Source organism: Pygocentrus nattereri, chromosome 10 (assembly GCF_015220715.1).
Source record: "Pygocentrus nattereri isolate fPygNat1 chromosome 10, fPygNat1.pri, whole genome shotgun sequence".
NCBI lineage: Eukaryota > Metazoa > Chordata > Actinopteri > Characiformes > Serrasalmidae > Pygocentrus > Pygocentrus nattereri.
The window spans coordinates 28986601-29004403 of record NC_051220.1 but is presented as its reverse complement, the minus strand read 5'-3'; the positions used below and the strand labels follow the sequence as shown (position 1 = coordinate 29004403).

Below are 17803 nucleotides of genomic sequence, written 5' to 3'. Positions count from 1 at the left end.
TCCATGCAAAGGAACATGGGCACAGCTATACAATTAACATATGACCAGTGCCAAATAACACGAGCTTTTCACAGGCATTAATCGGTGCACCATCAGTATTTAGTACCAGCCATTTCCCAGTTATTTGCGCCTTGAGAGAAAAATTCCTCTGAATGCATATGCAATGAGGCAAAAGCACCCCTTTTGTCTCATAATGGGCACTATTTAGTTAGGGCACTTATTTTATAAATCGCAACAGTCACTTATAATTGCCAAATTAGAGTTTGTGACAGCGCAAACAGTTAAACAGTAAATCTTTTCCATTATGCATTTTAATATATTAATATATTTACATTTTTTACATTTATAATGAAGTATTCTCATAATAAAGAGGACAGCTGGCATTTCTAAACAGTGTAAGAATTTGAAAATTGGGGCTTCAAAGTGATGACAATAACGATGTGCAGTGCACTCACCCCGTGGTAGTTGGAAGGGCTCAGGGCACGTCTCATTTCACTGTCTGTCACAGAGCGGGCCATCCTGGGCTGATCCTCACAGCAGCCCTCTGCCTCTGAAAAGGAGGAGCCGCTGCCTGCATCAAGCCCCGGAGCAGCTCCACATGGGCCTGAGGAAGTCTGGCCCAAACCCTGACTGCTGCTGGACTTGCTGAATGCTTTGAAGAGCTTGTGGCTGCTGTACGTGTCCAGGCTGCTAGAAGAGGGTGAAGTTGTCAGGCTGTCCGAATCTCCATCCACAGACAGCTGCTCCTGCAGAACTGAAGCCAGTCCATCACCCTGGACAACTCGCTTCTGCACCCCGGAGTACAGAGAGGTGTTATCCTCACAAGTGGGAGACACCTCAGAGCCCACTAAGTCTGAAAGAGGAAACAAAATATTCACGCCTTTACATTTTACTTACAACATTTAGCAGATACTCTTATCCAGAATATATAAGTGCTTTATAGAAGTGCTTTGTTGCTGTCTACTAGAATTTACACTAGTGCAAATGGACTAAACCAGTGACGTCCAATCTCATTTGCAATTGTTGTGGCTGCAGGTTTTCATTCCAACCAAACAAATGTGCACCTGATTAGATCAGTTAGTCTCAGTCTTTAACAACTGAACATGAGTGATTTTGCTTTGTTGGAATGAAAAATATACAGAATGATGAAACTCCAAAAACCATTTAACAGCTCAAATGGTTCTTGGCATGATTAAAAGGTTTTGGAGTTCTTCTTGTATTTTTTTAAGAACCTTTTAAAATGCTTACATTTAGCAACTGGTCTGCTATTGATGTGTAAATGAGATTACAAAAAGTATTTACATTTTTTTTGTTTGTGATTACAGATATCTTTAGAACACTAAACACATAATGTCACTCAAACTCAAAATTCTGTTATTGATTTTTTAAATTATTATTATTTGAAAACACTAGCTGTCCTTTACATTGTGTTAACACTTCATAACTAATAGGCCGAAAGAAATGATCCAAAACCACTTGGAATAAAACTTGCTAACTTTGAACTTAAAACTTCTTTCCATCACTTAAAAAGTTCCATTAACTCTTTACTATATAGTTCTGTTCTTAAGACTAGATGGCACCTACATAAGCTGTAATGACAGCTAGCATAACCCCATATAAATGGTAATAAATACTTTTTCCCAATACGCATCATTCACTGTAATGGTTACACTTGCCAATTCTAATCAAAGTTAGCTAAAGTAGCCTTTATCTCAGATGATGCCTATTGTAATAAGCTTTTATAAACATTTATGTAGGGTTATATCAGCTGTCATGATGAGCTTATGTAGGTGTTATGTAGCCTTATGAACAGAACCCTACAGTAAAGTATTACCAAAGTTTCTAATTTGAAGACTGGAGGTTTTGTTATAATGTCAACAACAAACAACAAACAATAAACAATGATAATCAGTCACCTCAAACATGGGGTCCATGTCAGTGGTCTACAATAAATTACTAGATCAGTCAGCTATCCTTCTCCAGACATTGTCAGTCAGCCTACAGCTATGCTACTATTATAATTTTCTGCCAATATTATATATGATGTAGATATTTCTCTGAAATTTTGAACATGTGGACTCTTCACCTTTTGTCGTAGGTTTTTTGTTCTCGTCTATTTTGATTAGCTTCTTCCTCACACGCCGAGTTGAGCTGACCAGTTTGTGCAGTCTGCGAAAGGCCAGCGACTCCTCCAGTTCATCGTCTGACTGTTCCCGTGACTGTGGGCCAGGAGGGAGAAGGAACAGCTTGTGTTATAGGACTTAACAGCTTGTGCCTTTGGACATGTTTTCAAATAATCACGAATGCTGTTTTACATCAACAGTGAATAAAAATACAACATTCAGGAGTTTACCAGGAGAAGTGTGATCATGGATAACAAAAAAATAAGACAAAAAAAATCCATCAAGAGCTATGACATAAGGGGACTTTTCAGCTTTTTTTACAATGAAGTGTTTAAATATAGTTCCAGGCAACCACGGAACTACGTGCTATCCCTTATGTAACTCATGAAGCGCTAACAAATTAGCTGAAGAATTGAACTGGGTGTCAGGTAAGGCCATACAGCACTGCAACTCAGCAACACTGATCTGCATAGAAGAACTACTGAAATAATAGCAAATGTATAACAATGAGAGAACAGTGAAAATACCATGTAAATGTATGCAAATTTGAGTGTCCTTGGTCAAATTGTTTTTTTTTTGTTCTATGTGAGAATTAGTTTCTACATTATCTACAGAGATAGACATGTGTATTTGCTCAATTTAGTATATATGAAAAAAAATAAAACTATCAGTTTTGTACTGTACAAACTAGAATACTGTACTTATTAAGACTGCAAATGCAAAGCAGAGCCCAACAGAAAACAGCAATGAGTCATGCTGGTTTTAACACAACACATGTTTCTCAGAAGTGTGTGTTTTAATAGCTGCTTACTGGTGAAACCAAATGAGACAAGCAGCCTGAAACCAAAGAGATAATTGTCTGTCTCAATAATTTAGCATACCACATTTTAACCTCAGGAGCCTACCATATGTGTACTAACCACAGTTTGTTTTTTTTCCATTAGGGACAGTAGCAGGCTGGAAATAGTGCGGATGATATGTCAACCACATGTAGCTCTGTTTAAAACTCTGTTCACAGGTCAAATCTATTGTGCTTAAAGCGTTAGTGGTTGAGTGTCTGGTTCTGTTTCCTCTACCTGAAATGTGGCTTCACACTTCGTCTAGAACAACATGTGTGTATTGTAAAGTATTTAGAGGGTTTTATGTATCCACTTAAAACATCTCACTCTGATAAAGAAAGAAGGATTGCATTTACACTTGACTTTACTAACAAATTTTTGTCATTGTATTGTACTAGTCTGATAATGTGGTTTCATGGGATAGAATTGAAAAAAAAAAAAATTCCAAAATAACTCTTAAAAATGCCTTTTCTGGCTATGGTATTCATAATAAGAGCTTAGTTATGATTCTTGACCTTAGTTATGATTCTTTAGGAAATGATGCAGTGCACTGTAAACTCACAACTTTTTTATATTTTATACATTTGATAATAGCCTAGGAATTTTTGTTTTGGCCACCAAAACATGAACCATACTTCACCGAACATTATTACACTTCATTATAATCATTACAAAGCATTTAAAAATCCTTGCCATTGAATCACCACCTTTAGGTTGATGCATCAATGCATATTTAGACCCTTAAAAGCGAATATAATGCAGATCGACTGCCCTAGCATGTATGAGTCATATTTCTTATATTATGGAAGAAATACACATAATTAAAGGAAAAAGATGAAAGAGGAACAGAGAAAGACTGTCTAGTGGAATTGGTGGAATGGGCCCTGCAACTGAGCCCCCTAATCACACCATCCCTGCACAAAAGAGCTGCGGCCTGCAGAACCCAGCTCAGGCCTGCATTCAACCGGCCAAAGCACCACAATGGGGGGTTAAAGTATTGAAGGCAATGAATAGAGCTTGGCCTGGAGGCCCGGAGGGGTGTGTGACAAGGCCCTGGGGTGGACCGATGGGATTCACACTGGGGGGGAGGGGAGCACAGTGGTTCACATCCAGGACATGGAGGGGGAGGGGCATCAACAAATGCCTGGCAGAGTGGGTGACATTCCTGCTGGGAGCATGCCTGAGACCAGAGGATGTGTCGCAGCCAATAAACAAGCTCATTACAACAAACAAGGATGTAGCACGGCTCATAATATACAGCAGCTATTTACTCCTGTCCACTCTGGGGCTCAATAAAGTGTGAGATGACTCAATGGAGGAAAGAGGAAAAAACCATGCTACTCACGTTGCAGTTGGAGAACTCGTTCATAGCTGGACTGGAAGGGTCAATCCACTCTGTTGTGTCTGTGTTGCATGACTGTCGGCTTTGAGTCTCATACTCTTTCAGCTGGAAAGAGAATATTTCAGTGAGTGTTAAGAGATGTAGGTAGGTATCATAGACACCATCTGACATACCTATAGCACGCAGTCCAGTATTGTGGATAAAATATTTCCTGGACACACACAAAAAACCCCTTTTCAGGCATGTGCTGAAGGTTTTGAGCCAAGGTTTTTCTGTCCTACATGTGGGCCCACACTGCAATTCCACGCTCTCATAAATATACAATTTACAATTTTTGTGGTAGTTTAATATGATAATAATGTAGTATTTTACAATAATTTAGAATAGTGTCCTATACATAAAATATAATTTATAGTAGCCACTAAATAAGTGTTAAGATGAATAACATGTAGGCCAGCAGTTAAAAGGGTTAAAGACAAAATCACCAAATCTAATGGAGTTTCCTTGCTAGGGAAATCTTGTTTGGGTTAGAGGAGATGGCCCATTTGGTGGACGAACACAGTTCAGATGGAGTAAACTTAACGGACTTTATCACCAAAGCAGAAATAAGGCTTAGTAAATAAATAAATGGCATGCCATCTCAGGACTGTGCAAAGTGCACACACAAAAAGCCCTGCCCATCAAAGAAGGCAGGAACAACAGCTTACCCGAGCCAAAGCCTCCTCTACAGTAATCATCTTCTCCTTCACCATCATCATCAGCTGGATTCGCTCTTCATCACTCATTGTGATCTCACTGGCAACAAAGCCCAGGTCTTCGCCTGCACACAAGGGTTATACATTTAGGAGGACAAAATGGAGATAGGAATAGGTGTCCAGTTGTGTAACAAAATGCCTAGCATACCTTTCGATGTCTGACGCATAGTGCCTTTCTGTGTCTTGCGAAAATTTTGCCAGAAGGATTTATTTTTTCTTCTAGAGTCCCATCTCCCTGCAACAGAAAAGAGTTTCAAGAGAACATACCAGACTGATGTACCCAACAACTACTAGTAAAGCCACACTCAAGTGTTTTTCAACCTAACATCCATCTCCTACATTTGTGATGTACAGTCAATTACCATGAATAATCATTATAAGGTGCTTCCCTGCACTTCTCTGTAAAAGAGCAGAAAATCAGATGACTCAAAATGTGCTAATAATAGAAGTTAGTGGGCAGCTGCTTCAGCACTGCTTCCTCTGCTCTTTATTTATTAAGTGTTTGTTGAAATTATTGACTGTGGTAATTGACTACGCTACAGATGCAAAAGAAAGATTATGTTGAAAAAAGCTGCTATAAATCAGTGAATACAGCGCTAATAGGATCCAATAATGGGAGTACTTGGCTTTGCTACCAACATATTAAGCAAACAAATATACCTGAATTATGACACACAGCATACGTACCTCCAGATCCATCTTCCGAGCTCGACTTATGCATTGACAGCCTAGAAACAAAAGAGTCAGCATGAAGCTCCGCTCTCACTAAAGCAGCCAACACACTCTGAACGTCTCTATCTCACCTGGTCTCCCACATTATCTTCTTCATCTTGTCAAGAACTATTCAAACATTTCCTACAAAAGTATTATTGTCTTTACATATCTCCAGGAATCAGCAGCTTGCAGTGTCCATAATGCCTACAGGCCAGTGCTATAGTGACCGATCTCCCTGATGAAGATAAAGTGGGGCAGGTCGCTGGCTCCTGGGCCAAACACACCTCACCATAGCTCACACTAACAATGGAGGCTTTTCACATGCAGTTGAGCTTTTGATGCAACAGTAGCGCTCACGTGGCCTGTGCATTCCTGTCTGTCTGTCTCTTGCTCTCCCTCTCAGCTGACACTTGCTGCTGATGTTAGTTAATAGCAGTCTGTGCAGCGACACAGTCTGTGTCACCATGTAAGAGTTCATTACATGTAATGCAGAGTACTGACATCAACCTCCTGCTTGTTTCTGCAATGATGGAGTTTCAAGTTCTACTTCAATATAAAACTATCACTGGTAGGGAGGTAAGGAGTAAAGAACTGAAGTTACTAGTGGTGCACCAACCATTTTTATGGACTATTTTTATAGCAACAGATAAAGACAGTGGCACTGAAATCTCTCACTTTTCAGGCTAAATTAATTCACAGATATGAAACATACACAGGCATACAAAAAAGTCAAAGACCTCACTTGTATTTAATTTCCAGTCCAAATGACCATTAAGATATTTTCAGAAGATTGGATACAAGATAACCCACTTGTATAAAAAAGGGGAAAGTCAAAGCGAAATAAGTAAAAAAAGGAGCTTCCAAAAGTTCAAAAAACGATTAAAGGATACAGAGAAAACTTGTCTCCTAACAACCACGCAAGACCCGGTAGACCATCAAAAACGTTCACCATCAGATAAACAGCTTTCATTGTTGATACAGAAGAGAAAATCAAGCTCCACGGAATGTGTTTGGGATTACTTCTATCATTACAAGTAGAAAATGTAACCAACTTCTAAGTGGGGAAAAACATTTCCTGAGTATTCCTGAAAAACTGAAAGCAAGTCTCCCCATGTCACGATTGGCCCCTCCCAGTCCTGTCCATGTGTTCATGTTGTGTTTTGGTCTAGTCCACGTGCTTTTGTTTTGATACCCTTGTCCGGCCCTTTGTTTTGTGACTCCGCCCCTGATTCTTCCCACCTGTGTTTTCACCTGAGTCCTGTTTTCCCTCGTTAGCCTTCTTGTATTTAGCCTGTGATTTCCCGTGTTGGTGCTGGTCTTTGTTTGGGATGTTGTTTGATGTATGTGCTGTTGGTTTTGATTGGTGTTCGCTCCTCCAGCCCCTGTCGTAGTTTTCCTGTTTTTGTCATCACGTCTGATTCTCCATACATCCGTATTGGCCATTTAAACCTGGACCATTATGACCACGACCCTGGATTTGCCCTTAATAAAAGTCGCTTATCTCCGCATATGCGTCTGCCTCCTCGCACCGCATTATACCCAAAAAGAATGGAAGATGTAATAAAAGCATGAATGCACTAAATATTGAAAAAAAAAAGGTTTGTTGTTAAGGCTTCTTTGTAATTTTGTGTTAAATATATGTTTACCTACTTTTTTGTTGACGCTGACAAATCAATTACTTGGATAACATACATAACAGTTGTTTTAACTGGGTGGTCTCTGACTTTTGCACAGTACTGCAGGCTGGTGGGTGGGTTGCCAGTCCATCCCAGGGTAGACAGACATATACATTCATGCACACACTCACACCTAGGGGCAATTTAGTTAGTCCAGTTGGCCTGGTCACAGGAAACCGGAGCACCCAGAGGAAACTGGGGAATCAAACCCTGCCCCTTATTGCTGTGAGGTGACGGCGCTACCCACTGCATGCTGCCTAAAACCATAACCTGGATCAAAAATTAAAATAAAATCAGCCAACTGTCATTATGCATTAGCAGTGAATATCAGTCGATTCTGATCTTGGTCAGTCACCTAGCAGCTGCATACATGCATGATATGTTACACGTTGCTTCTAATGACTTCGACACTCATCACCGCCTTTGCTTCCACAAATTCAATCGTAGGAAGGAAGTAGACAGGAGGAAGAGCAATGGGTCACCAGGAAACACATGAGGCATCACCTTCAGCTCACATGACTAGGTAGGCTTCACAAATGAGCAAAATACTAGCATTGAGAATCATTCACGAATATCCTCCTAAGCATTTTTGTTAAATTTGCTTTTGAGAAAGGTATGAAAAAGTATACATCAGATTCATGATCCTAAACCGCAGAACTTTTTGTGCCTTTGTGCTCTTGAGTGCGTGTAGATTCTGTTCTTACTTAAGAAGAAATTCAGAATGAGAAAACATTGGCAAATGTCAGAATCTTAGTGAAAACCGTGTTTTAAGGGAAAAAATTCTTCTTAAGAATGATATGTGAATGAGGTCAATGGTTCATCACACTACATCTCTAGGAACACAAAATGAATCAAACAGGATACAACACAACACAGGAAGAGATGACTACAAGATTGGAAAGGCATGACACCACTTCTTCTGTTTTGATATCGATACTGATATTACAAGCTTGAGTATCAGCCAAATACTGACACTAAATTGAATCAGATTCATTCCACCCCCCACAATATTTTATCCAGTATTTCTGCTGATATCAACACAGTATAAATACTTGCTATTGGATCAGTGTCACCTCTACTGGAAATGCATCTGAATAGTGAAACATCACAACATCCTCATCAGTTATTAATCCACATACTCACATATTCACTTAAAACAATGTGAATATAAATGTTTCCTACCTTCTCTCAACCTCAGGAGTAGACACAGCACTGCTCAGGCCCAGCGACTCCTTAAAAGAACCAACAAGTCAAAAGGAATACTGACTCTTTAAGTCCAACAAGTGAGAAATCAATGTTCATCTGGAATGTGAAGCTCCAGGATTTCACAGACGCCCACCTGGATTTCTGTGCGCAGCTGAAGTGATGTGGATGTTGATTCAGCCTTCTTCTATGAAAAAAAGGACAAAAAAATCCCAAGACATACATTACATTGAATCCAGTGAGTGTTGTTGATGCATTACTTCTCTGCGAACAAGATGAACATTTTAAAGTTGTTTCTCAATCATCACTTCAGGATGAAGCAGAAAAGAATAAAAGGTACGGTACTTACTGTTTCTGCCTCCTGAGCCACTTTGCGCTTTCGAAGCTCTTCCATCCTCTCACACACGTCACTGTAAGAGGTGCTGTAATACTCCGAGTACTCCTTGGCCAAGTCCTCAATGTTTCCCAGAGAGCCATCCTACAACAGGCAAGAGCACATACAAAATTCATTCACTAGCATTTGTACATATAAAAAACGGGAATAAATGTGACAAATCATCACCGTCAGAAGAAAAAGAAAATCAAATGTTTTCAATAGGGACACAGTAATAACCCAATATTGACAAATGTTTATGTATTGACACTGGCAGAAAGGTTATTGAATCATATAAGATATCTGTTTTGGCCACATTTTCCCCTACCAGTGCATCCCTATTTATCCGTGTTTGCTTATTATTTTTACACCACTGGAAATTGCCAGATGCCCTTGTGTGTGCATTTCATGATGAATGAACCAACATAAATTCTGAAAAGGAAATCATAACAGTTTTCTTAAAGCTATATTAGACATTAATAGATGTAAAATTAAGAATAAAGTGAACAAGTTACCCATAAAGTTACTGTTTCGAACGTATGAGGCAAAGAAATGTTACAGGCACTGTATTTACTTGAGATGCAACATGTTCACAAGCTAGTGACTAGCTATTCTTATAAATGCAGCCATAAAACATCAAAGAATGTAAAGCTCTTCTCACTGAAGTCCAGATTTCCCCTCTCTACAACCCAACTCTTCAGTCCCACTTGACCTCAGCTTGACTGAGACGAGGAGAGCTTGTGTATGACGCAGCTGCAGCCAAGAGAGACCTCGACTAAATCAACTCAAACAAAAGTATGAAGGGAGGAGGCAGAGGTCGAGATAAACTACAGCAGACAGCACAAGTCTCCAACCCTCACTGACAGAAGAGTGACTTCCAGCTATTGTTTTAGGCACAGAGAGTTGATCCTTGTTTTGTGGTCACAAAAAGGCAACACAACCATGAATCATCTAAGTATTTGCAAACTCATCCCCCAAAATGCCCCTCAATTATTACAAACATCCAGATGTTTCAGTGAATGGTACTCGATGATGTACACTGTTTGGTAATAATTCATAACTAAAGAATGCACCACAAGTATTCAGGTCACACGCTAGGATGTCCTGGATGCACTCACTCAGCCAATATGTTTCATACAGGAAAAGCATTCACAAGATAGTCATATGTGCCCCACCATTACGCATTCAAAAAAGTCTCCATTTGTATAAAAGGCAACTGTGCGTGTCAAGAAAGCCATCTGTGGTTGATGAGGGTCATTAGGCAAAATGAAGAAGATACAGTGATTATGATACTTCTGAATACAAACATTCACTGATGTAATTTACAAGCTCATTAAAACGATATCATATGAAAACCATACAAATGCACCTTTAGGCAGTTCTAAAATCTGAAACAAGTTCATGTTGATAATTATGGTAAAAGCAAGATGATCAAGATCATGAGAGTAATTCACAGGAAAAGATCCACTCCACTACAAAGATAAACTAAGCTGAACAGGCTTCTCACTGTGTTATCTTCATTAAAAGCTTTTTACAAACATAACATGAAATAACAGACATCAAATCAAACAGGTGATCATGAAAAAACTGCCTCAAAAACAAATATATTCCAACTTACCAATATGCTCATCAAATGCGCCCACATACTAGAGAAATTACCAACTTCTCTGGCATCCAGATGAAAAACCTCATCATTATTGGCGCTGTCTCTCTCCATGTCAAAAAAAAATTAATCATCAGTCAAATCCAGATTATGCAGAATTCTTGGGTTTGCTCTAAACCTCACGGAATTCAAATATGTCTCAATGAATCTCCATTTCGCTGTAAGACAGTTTGCCAGTAGCTGTTAATCGCTGAAAGTTTGCAGCAGATCCTCATCGTGCCACACTGCTCACCCATTTTAATGAGCAGAGCATAAAGGGATTTCCATAGGAAACACTACAGTTGCTCTGTGCAGTCCTCTGCTGTCCAACACACGCCATGGTTTCATTTCAGTATTCTCACTTAACAACTCCACTTCTGCACCAACAGATCTACAGCCACAGTAGACGTAAATCAAGGACACGACAGTGATGAGCCTTTACAGTACAAAGACTGCTCCCAAGACATATTTTCTGCATCACTGACTGTAATGAAAATAGCAAATTTGTCAGTCCAATTCGATTAACCAAAAAAAGTGTGGCTCAGTAGATAGGAATAGCACCTGCAAGGTTTATTGCTCTCTCACAGACACAGAATGGCTTATTGGTCTTGATTAATATTCCACAGAGAAGGCAGAGCAGTGGTGAAAGAAGTGGCATTTGAAAGCCCGAGTTGGCTTTAGTCGTAGTAGCATGATGCGCACATCAATGGCCCTCTCAGAGTATTCCATTCAGCACAGCCTGCACCCTTAAGATGCACAAAGATAGCCACATAATATAAAAACAAACGACACTAGTCAATAAACAGATGAGTCCATTCAGCTATGTAGTAAAACAAATTTAAGCAAGAAACTTGAATTCGAAGCTTTAGCTTATTAACATATTTTTTCTTGAAACTTAACACTAATGACTGCAGCATTACAGAGTGACAGAGCTAAATATAAATAATTAAATAAAAATGTAAGTGCAGCCTTGAAAATGACAGCAAATATTATAAATATAATAAACATATATTATTAAATATATTATTAGTCTAAATAACCACCAAGTTAATATTCCCCAACATTCCACTAATGTCCTTTTTTAGATGCAAAGCACCTCATGGACCTGGCAACCAACCAAACAATTAAATATAAAAACTAACAAAGTTAGTAACAAAGCAACTAAACAACAAACAAACTAACCAGCCAACCAACCAACCACCAAGCAAGCAAACTTTCCAACTAAGTAACTTCCCTCCAATACCCCTGTGTCTACATATTTAGCAGTTTCTCTTATCCAGACTGATGTACAGTGGTAGGGGAATGCAGTGTTAGGAGTCTTGCCCAAGTACTCTTATTGGTGTAGCCACAGCATTCCTAACAGAACAGGGAATCGAACACCAGTCTCGTGCGTGCAGGAGGGTATAATAGTACAATCTGGTTAAATGGCTGTGTGTATCAATCTAGATACAAACAAAACGGAGCCTCATAGAGCACTGCTTTAAGTAAATTACAGGTTGGCAATAAAAACCCACACTGTAACTTTTAAATAATCAGCAACATAGTCACATGCATCTCAACCCAAGACTGGCTGGGAGAGGAAATTTAGATGTTGACATGCCAGCACAATCATCAAATTTAAACCCCACTGAGGACAAATGGGGGACTACACTGGAAAATGTGGAGAAGAAAATTTCAAAACATTCTAGATGGTCTCTGGCCAGCAGTGAAGAATGCATGAGAAGCAGTTCCATTAAAAAATAAATCACAAAAGTACGACTAAGCAGTGTGAGGTCATCACCAAGTCTAAAAATGAAGCCACAAAATACAAATTGCAAACATATGTCCATGTTTGCATTTATTTTGTGACCATTACTAAAAATCTTTCTGGAGAGAAAGCAGAAAATGTCAGATCTTCAGACTTTTCACTGACTCTTAACTCCTATTCCTGTTCAAAGGGATCTTATTTTTTTACCAGGCAATTAAAAACATCCTACTAAAATGTCCAAGAATGGCAGACATGCTTCTTTCCGGAAGGAAAATGGTGTGATTTAATTTAAGCAGATACTAAGAGAATTCAGAGAGAGGCGTGGAGAAGACATCTTTCTTCATGAAGCGCAATGAGACGTTTCCTTCATTCCTTTCACTGGAAGCATGTGCATTCCTCCTCAGAGAGGCACAGGGGTCTCGTGGTGCCATGCTCTGTGACTAGCTCAACTGTCCTCTAAAAGAGAACCGTTCATTTGTTAAGTGACATGCCCTTGAGTCAAAGCTGCCCAAAATCTGGCTGCTTTTCATCAGTTAAGAAAGGCAGCGGCGGCCAAATGAAAAGCACTGTACTGAGTGCGGCCACACGGAGCTGCCCAACACAGACGCCCTGTGATAAACACTCCATTATGGCCTGATCACATGATCAATTCAGTGCCTGAAATGTGTAGCTCTTTCTTTTGCATGCAAACACCAAGAGGAGCAGAGAGCTAAAAAAATGAAAGTGCCGCATCAGATTAAAGAGCTGTATTTATGAGCAGCACAGATGCAGCCATAAGGGTTAAAATGCCACTAAAGAGACTATATATCTAAACATTATATAGTGGGCATTTGTGCAGGCCTCACTGCTTGTCATCATCTGCAATCGTGCATATCTGTTGACATGTAAAATACGTGAACGGAAAATAAAAGCCACTTCTGAGCATGTCCAAAACAACCTTTTATTTTTTTTTTTACATGTTTTGTTGATTTGTTGACTGAAAATAAGTTTCCACATCCTCTACAGGAGGATCACTTTTGCATAGGCTGCATTTTTTGTTTTATTTTTCTTTAAATATGTTAAATTCAGCAAATGATAATTAAACTATTAACAATTAAAATGTGCAGAAGTGTGTTCTCTTTAGAGGATGTATTAATTTACCTCCACTTTAAAAAAAAAAAAAAAAAAGCCTGCGTGCATCTATCAAGTATAGCTTTGATTGGAAAAACACCCCGGTATGGAAAGAAAATGCTTAATTATTTCTGATTCACGTTGCCTTTTAGTTTCTCATAAGTGTCCAATAAAATCCGTAAATGTTCTAAATCTTTGTAAAAAATTTATTATTTGTACAGTTCTGTTGTTGTTACTGCTGTAAACCATGGAGATTAACCAATGAAATGTGTACATTTCTTATGAGATGTGCTCTGTCAAATCTAGTCTTTAAAAACTGACTTTAAACAAAATAATAGGTCGGACTGTAAATAAAAGCCTGGAAATGAAATACTATCTATCTATCTATCTATCTATCTATCTATCTATCTATCTATCTATCCATCTATCCATCTATCTATCTATCTATCTATCTATCTATCTATCCATCTATCCATCTATCCATCTATCCATCTATCCATCTATCCATCTATCTATGATTCCATGGATGAAGAGTAATCCATGGAGGGCATGACATGCTGGTTATAAAGCTGCTGAAATGAGAAAACCCTGTCACATTAGCCTGGACAAAGGAGTAAATTGAGCATAGCAGAGGCATGAGAAGCTGAGCAGTCGCGGCTGAGCGAGCAGCTCATTTAGACACCCCCCACCCCCGAGCAGGGGTGACCCCTCACCCCCTAAAGTAATCTGTTCTGTTAGATCTTCCTCACTGGCTCCTCATCAGCTGATAGAGATGATGAAACCAGCATGGTCTGGCCCTCAGGAGAGCAGCTGTGGAGGACATGGACCTGGAGGAATCGCATAGGCCTCTTTCACTCCTTCAAACCACATAGAATCGAATCATGATGAAATGTGAGATTTTGTGATGCATTTAAATCATTTTGTAACAAAGAGGAATCAAAATCACTGTGCCGTTAGAAATTTACACTTCTATTTTCCACAGTCTCTCACATACAGCACCTCCAGCAGACAGCAGTCACACCATGTTCATGCTCATCAGGTTCTCAATGAGGGGGGCAGGGTCACTGATTGGAACAGCTCTGACTCACTGATGAGGAGTCACAATGAAATGCCCTCTACCTGATTCCCCACGTCCCCTCAAAGAATCTTCCATAAACACAACGCATTCAAACTTAGAAATCAATTTGAATCAGAAAAGCTGCTTTGAGCATTACACATCTCAAACATGCCTTATGTACCTGGTCTGTCAAAAGTTTGGGCAGATCTAGGTTTTCAGTTAGTTTTTTATCAAAAATTGCAGGTTTTTTTTGGTTTATATAAACTAATCTGATTTATTTTGAGGAAAATACCATGTGCAAATATTTATAACAGTACTACTTTGGGAATAATGCCAAAGCCCTTATTTCATCCTCTTGACTTTATTTAATTCTCTTGTCTCAGACCTTTTTAAGCTACTTTTGGGGCAAACGAGGTCAATTATGTGGCAACAGCCTGGAAAGAAACTCATTATTATTAGGAAGAACCTACTCTTTATATCAAAGAGCTGTAGTGTCGTATGTTTTTGTCCATCAGTGTTCTTTCACTACAATACAGCTCAAAATCTCAAGACTGCAAGTCAAGACTAATAAATACATCTGTGGTGCTTGGCACCTTCAATATACATTCCTGGGCAAAAAATTGTCAAGCCCAAAATGTCAAAAATGTAAGCTTTTGGTGGTCTTAATAACATTAACCATTAAACAAATAAACAATTAAACAAATCAAGTAACTTAATATACTGTAGGTTGCGTTTACCTATGACTTCTTTAAGTGCTGAAATTTTGTGTGTACATTTGCACAGAACCTTTTACAGAAAGGGGAGTCAGTATTTTTCCACTCAGCACTGATGGCTGAAAAGCATTCACAAGCTTGCCTGTGTTTAATGTGAGAACAAATATCTTCTATAGTGTTTCAACCTGGACTCTAACCAGTAAACCATAGGTAAAAAGCATTATATTTTGCACATGGCCTAATTTTATTGCCCAAGAGTGTAACATCAGAGGGGGGCTTCCTACTCTTCGAAACAGGAAATCTCACTACTAAACTCACTACTGTAGCACTTCTGTAAAAGGCAAGCAGGCATGTTTACAACAGACGCAGCAACGGTTACATTTTTCATTTTGGCTGTTGTGTACGCATGTAGCTCCAAAACAGCAACTTTGCAGGAGAAGACAAAAACATTCTTAACTTTCAATGCAAGTTGATGTGAAAAGATTTTATTCCAAATAAATTTGGATCATCTGCATTGGTCTATTCAAAAAGACATGCTCACAAAATGTACTGATGTGTTCAAATGACATAAAAAATAAAAAGAAAAAAATGGGGATAGAGTGACAAAATAACCCTTAACAAAGGTCTTCTTACTTAGCTGAAAACCTAGAATGAAAAACCAACCACAACACAAAAAAGCTGTCCCCAAACTTTTGAAGGCCAGTGTATGAAAGCAGATGTTGAGGAGCGTGGAGTTTTGGTTTTGGTTAGGATTTTATCTACATGACACCTCAAGCACACTGGACTCCCTTTTGTTTCAGGAGAGACACAGTGAGGCTATCAGCTTTCGATGAGTACAGAACCGTCTCACACACTCAGCAAAACCCCATCCTGCTGAGTGTGAATCAGTGTGAAGAAAGCCAGAGAACCCTAATCATTGAAGAGCACACACAAAACAGCAGGAGAGCACGGTTTCACACCCACACACACACACACTCTTCCTCTGTGTGACTTCCACTTCCATCACACACGGACACATCCCCTGTGTCATTTCCAGCGGCTCATCTTTCATCCCCAAAGCCAGAAACACTAGCCTGCGTGCTTCAACAAATCAAATGCTTTTTGCTTCTGACATGCAGGAAATGATTCAAGCGAGGATCCTCAAGGCCGAATTCCAGTCTCTGCTGCTGATTAGCTTGAATGAATGAAAACTACGGAGGAATACACGTTTTAATGTCTATAAGATAGGATTTCCTTTCCCACACCATGAGAGGAAATCCACATTCAAACTCCCTGCAGGAAACACAGACTTCTTGAAATATTTACGCCAAAGGAGTTCCTTAATTAAGTGCATGTGTTCTGACCCGTTTTCTCTTTTTCTTAAGGATACACCCTGCCCATACATATGCACAGTCATCTTTGTCTCTTGATTGTAAAACACTAGGATACATGTTTTCATTGATTATTTCAACCCCTTAAAACTGTGAAGGTTTGTATGGGGATCCATACAAACAAACATTCTTTAGACTTATGTATTAGTTTATAGTGGTTAGTGAACAATTCATAGATACTAGATCATTCACAGCAGTTACTGAGCATTTTATAGTAAATACTTGATAATGGCCTGCTTTTCCAGACTTAGATTAAGCCTAAACCAAGTATAAGTGGGATGTAAAAGACCACTGACGTTGCATTTTAGGCTTAATCCATGTCTTGAAAACAGCCAATAGGTCTTAAGCTTTAAAGCTGAATAATAATCCTTGAAGAGGTTAAGAAAGAAAGATGCCACGAAAGCACAGACTGATCTTCAAATCTTAAGTTATTCTTAGAGTCTTTCAAGTTACCACACTGCTAACCCCACTTCTAAACCAGAGCGGAGTTGAAGGACTACAAGAACACTAACAAAGCCTCCCACAAAGCCATGGGAATCAAGGTCTTGTCACCCAAACAAGCATAAGACAAGGATGGAAACAAAGGTACTTACTTAGCTTAAAAGTTCTACTTGTTCAAAGCAATTCTGAAGCACTTTTTCCTTTTAACTAAAAAGTACCTTCAAAACATAAGAATAATGATACAGCTCTGTAGCCACACACTGCATTCCAAAGCACTGTCCAAGAAAACATTCTACAAATCACATCCTTCAAAATGCAGTTTGTGTTGTCTGTGTTGGGAAATTGAGTTTTTAGAGCTTCTAGACCAACTTGTTGGCATTCACCCTCAACAGAATATGTTATTCAGTGAACTACACTCACCACTGCTTGAGTCTACCAGCGGAGCTGCTCTGTCATGGTTCCACTGTTTGAATCCTGTTTGAAACTTTTTCTCGGCACTCTCTGAGAACAATGCATGCTGGAGGAGAGCAGAGGGGGAGTGTCCCGCACACATTAATCATGCAGGCAGCTGGCCAGCGGTGGGGAGCAAATGACGCTAGATGGACTCAAGGGTGGAGCTCTCTCTCTCTCCCTCTCTCTCTCTCTCTCTCTCTCGGGCACAGCTCAGCTCAAACTAGCTGACTGGAGGCAGATGCCAC

General features: G+C 39.4%; 1 protein-coding gene across 6 annotated transcripts in view; it reads right to left on the bottom strand.

Moving 5' to 3' along the window:
* Nucleotides 1–17803, bottom strand: part of sash1b (SAM and SH3 domain containing 1b) — an 89334-nt gene that overhangs the window by 10864 nt on the left and 60667 nt on the right. For 2 of the 6 annotated variants that reach the window (XM_017699915.2, XM_017699917.2), the window contains exons 2-10: nucleotides 9002–9130; nucleotides 8789–8839; nucleotides 8632–8681; nucleotides 5747–5787; nucleotides 5208–5294; nucleotides 5012–5124; nucleotides 4308–4409; nucleotides 2087–2219; nucleotides 456–853 (exon numbers count right to left, since the gene is read on the bottom strand). In XM_017699915.2, coding sequence (XP_017555404.1) covers nucleotides 456–853; nucleotides 2087–2219; nucleotides 4308–4409; nucleotides 5012–5124; nucleotides 5208–5294; nucleotides 5747–5787; nucleotides 8632–8681; nucleotides 8789–8839; nucleotides 9002–9130 — 1104 coding nt within the window. Of the gene's footprint in view, nucleotides 1–455; nucleotides 854–2086; nucleotides 2220–4307; nucleotides 4410–5011; nucleotides 5125–5207; nucleotides 5295–5746; nucleotides 5788–8631; nucleotides 8682–8788; nucleotides 8840–9001; nucleotides 9131–9686; nucleotides 9706–10643; nucleotides 11252–17525; nucleotides 17640–17803 lie in introns of those variants that run through there. The other 4 variants (XM_017699919.2, XM_017699918.2, XM_017699920.2 and 1 more) reach the window with 4 other exon arrangements.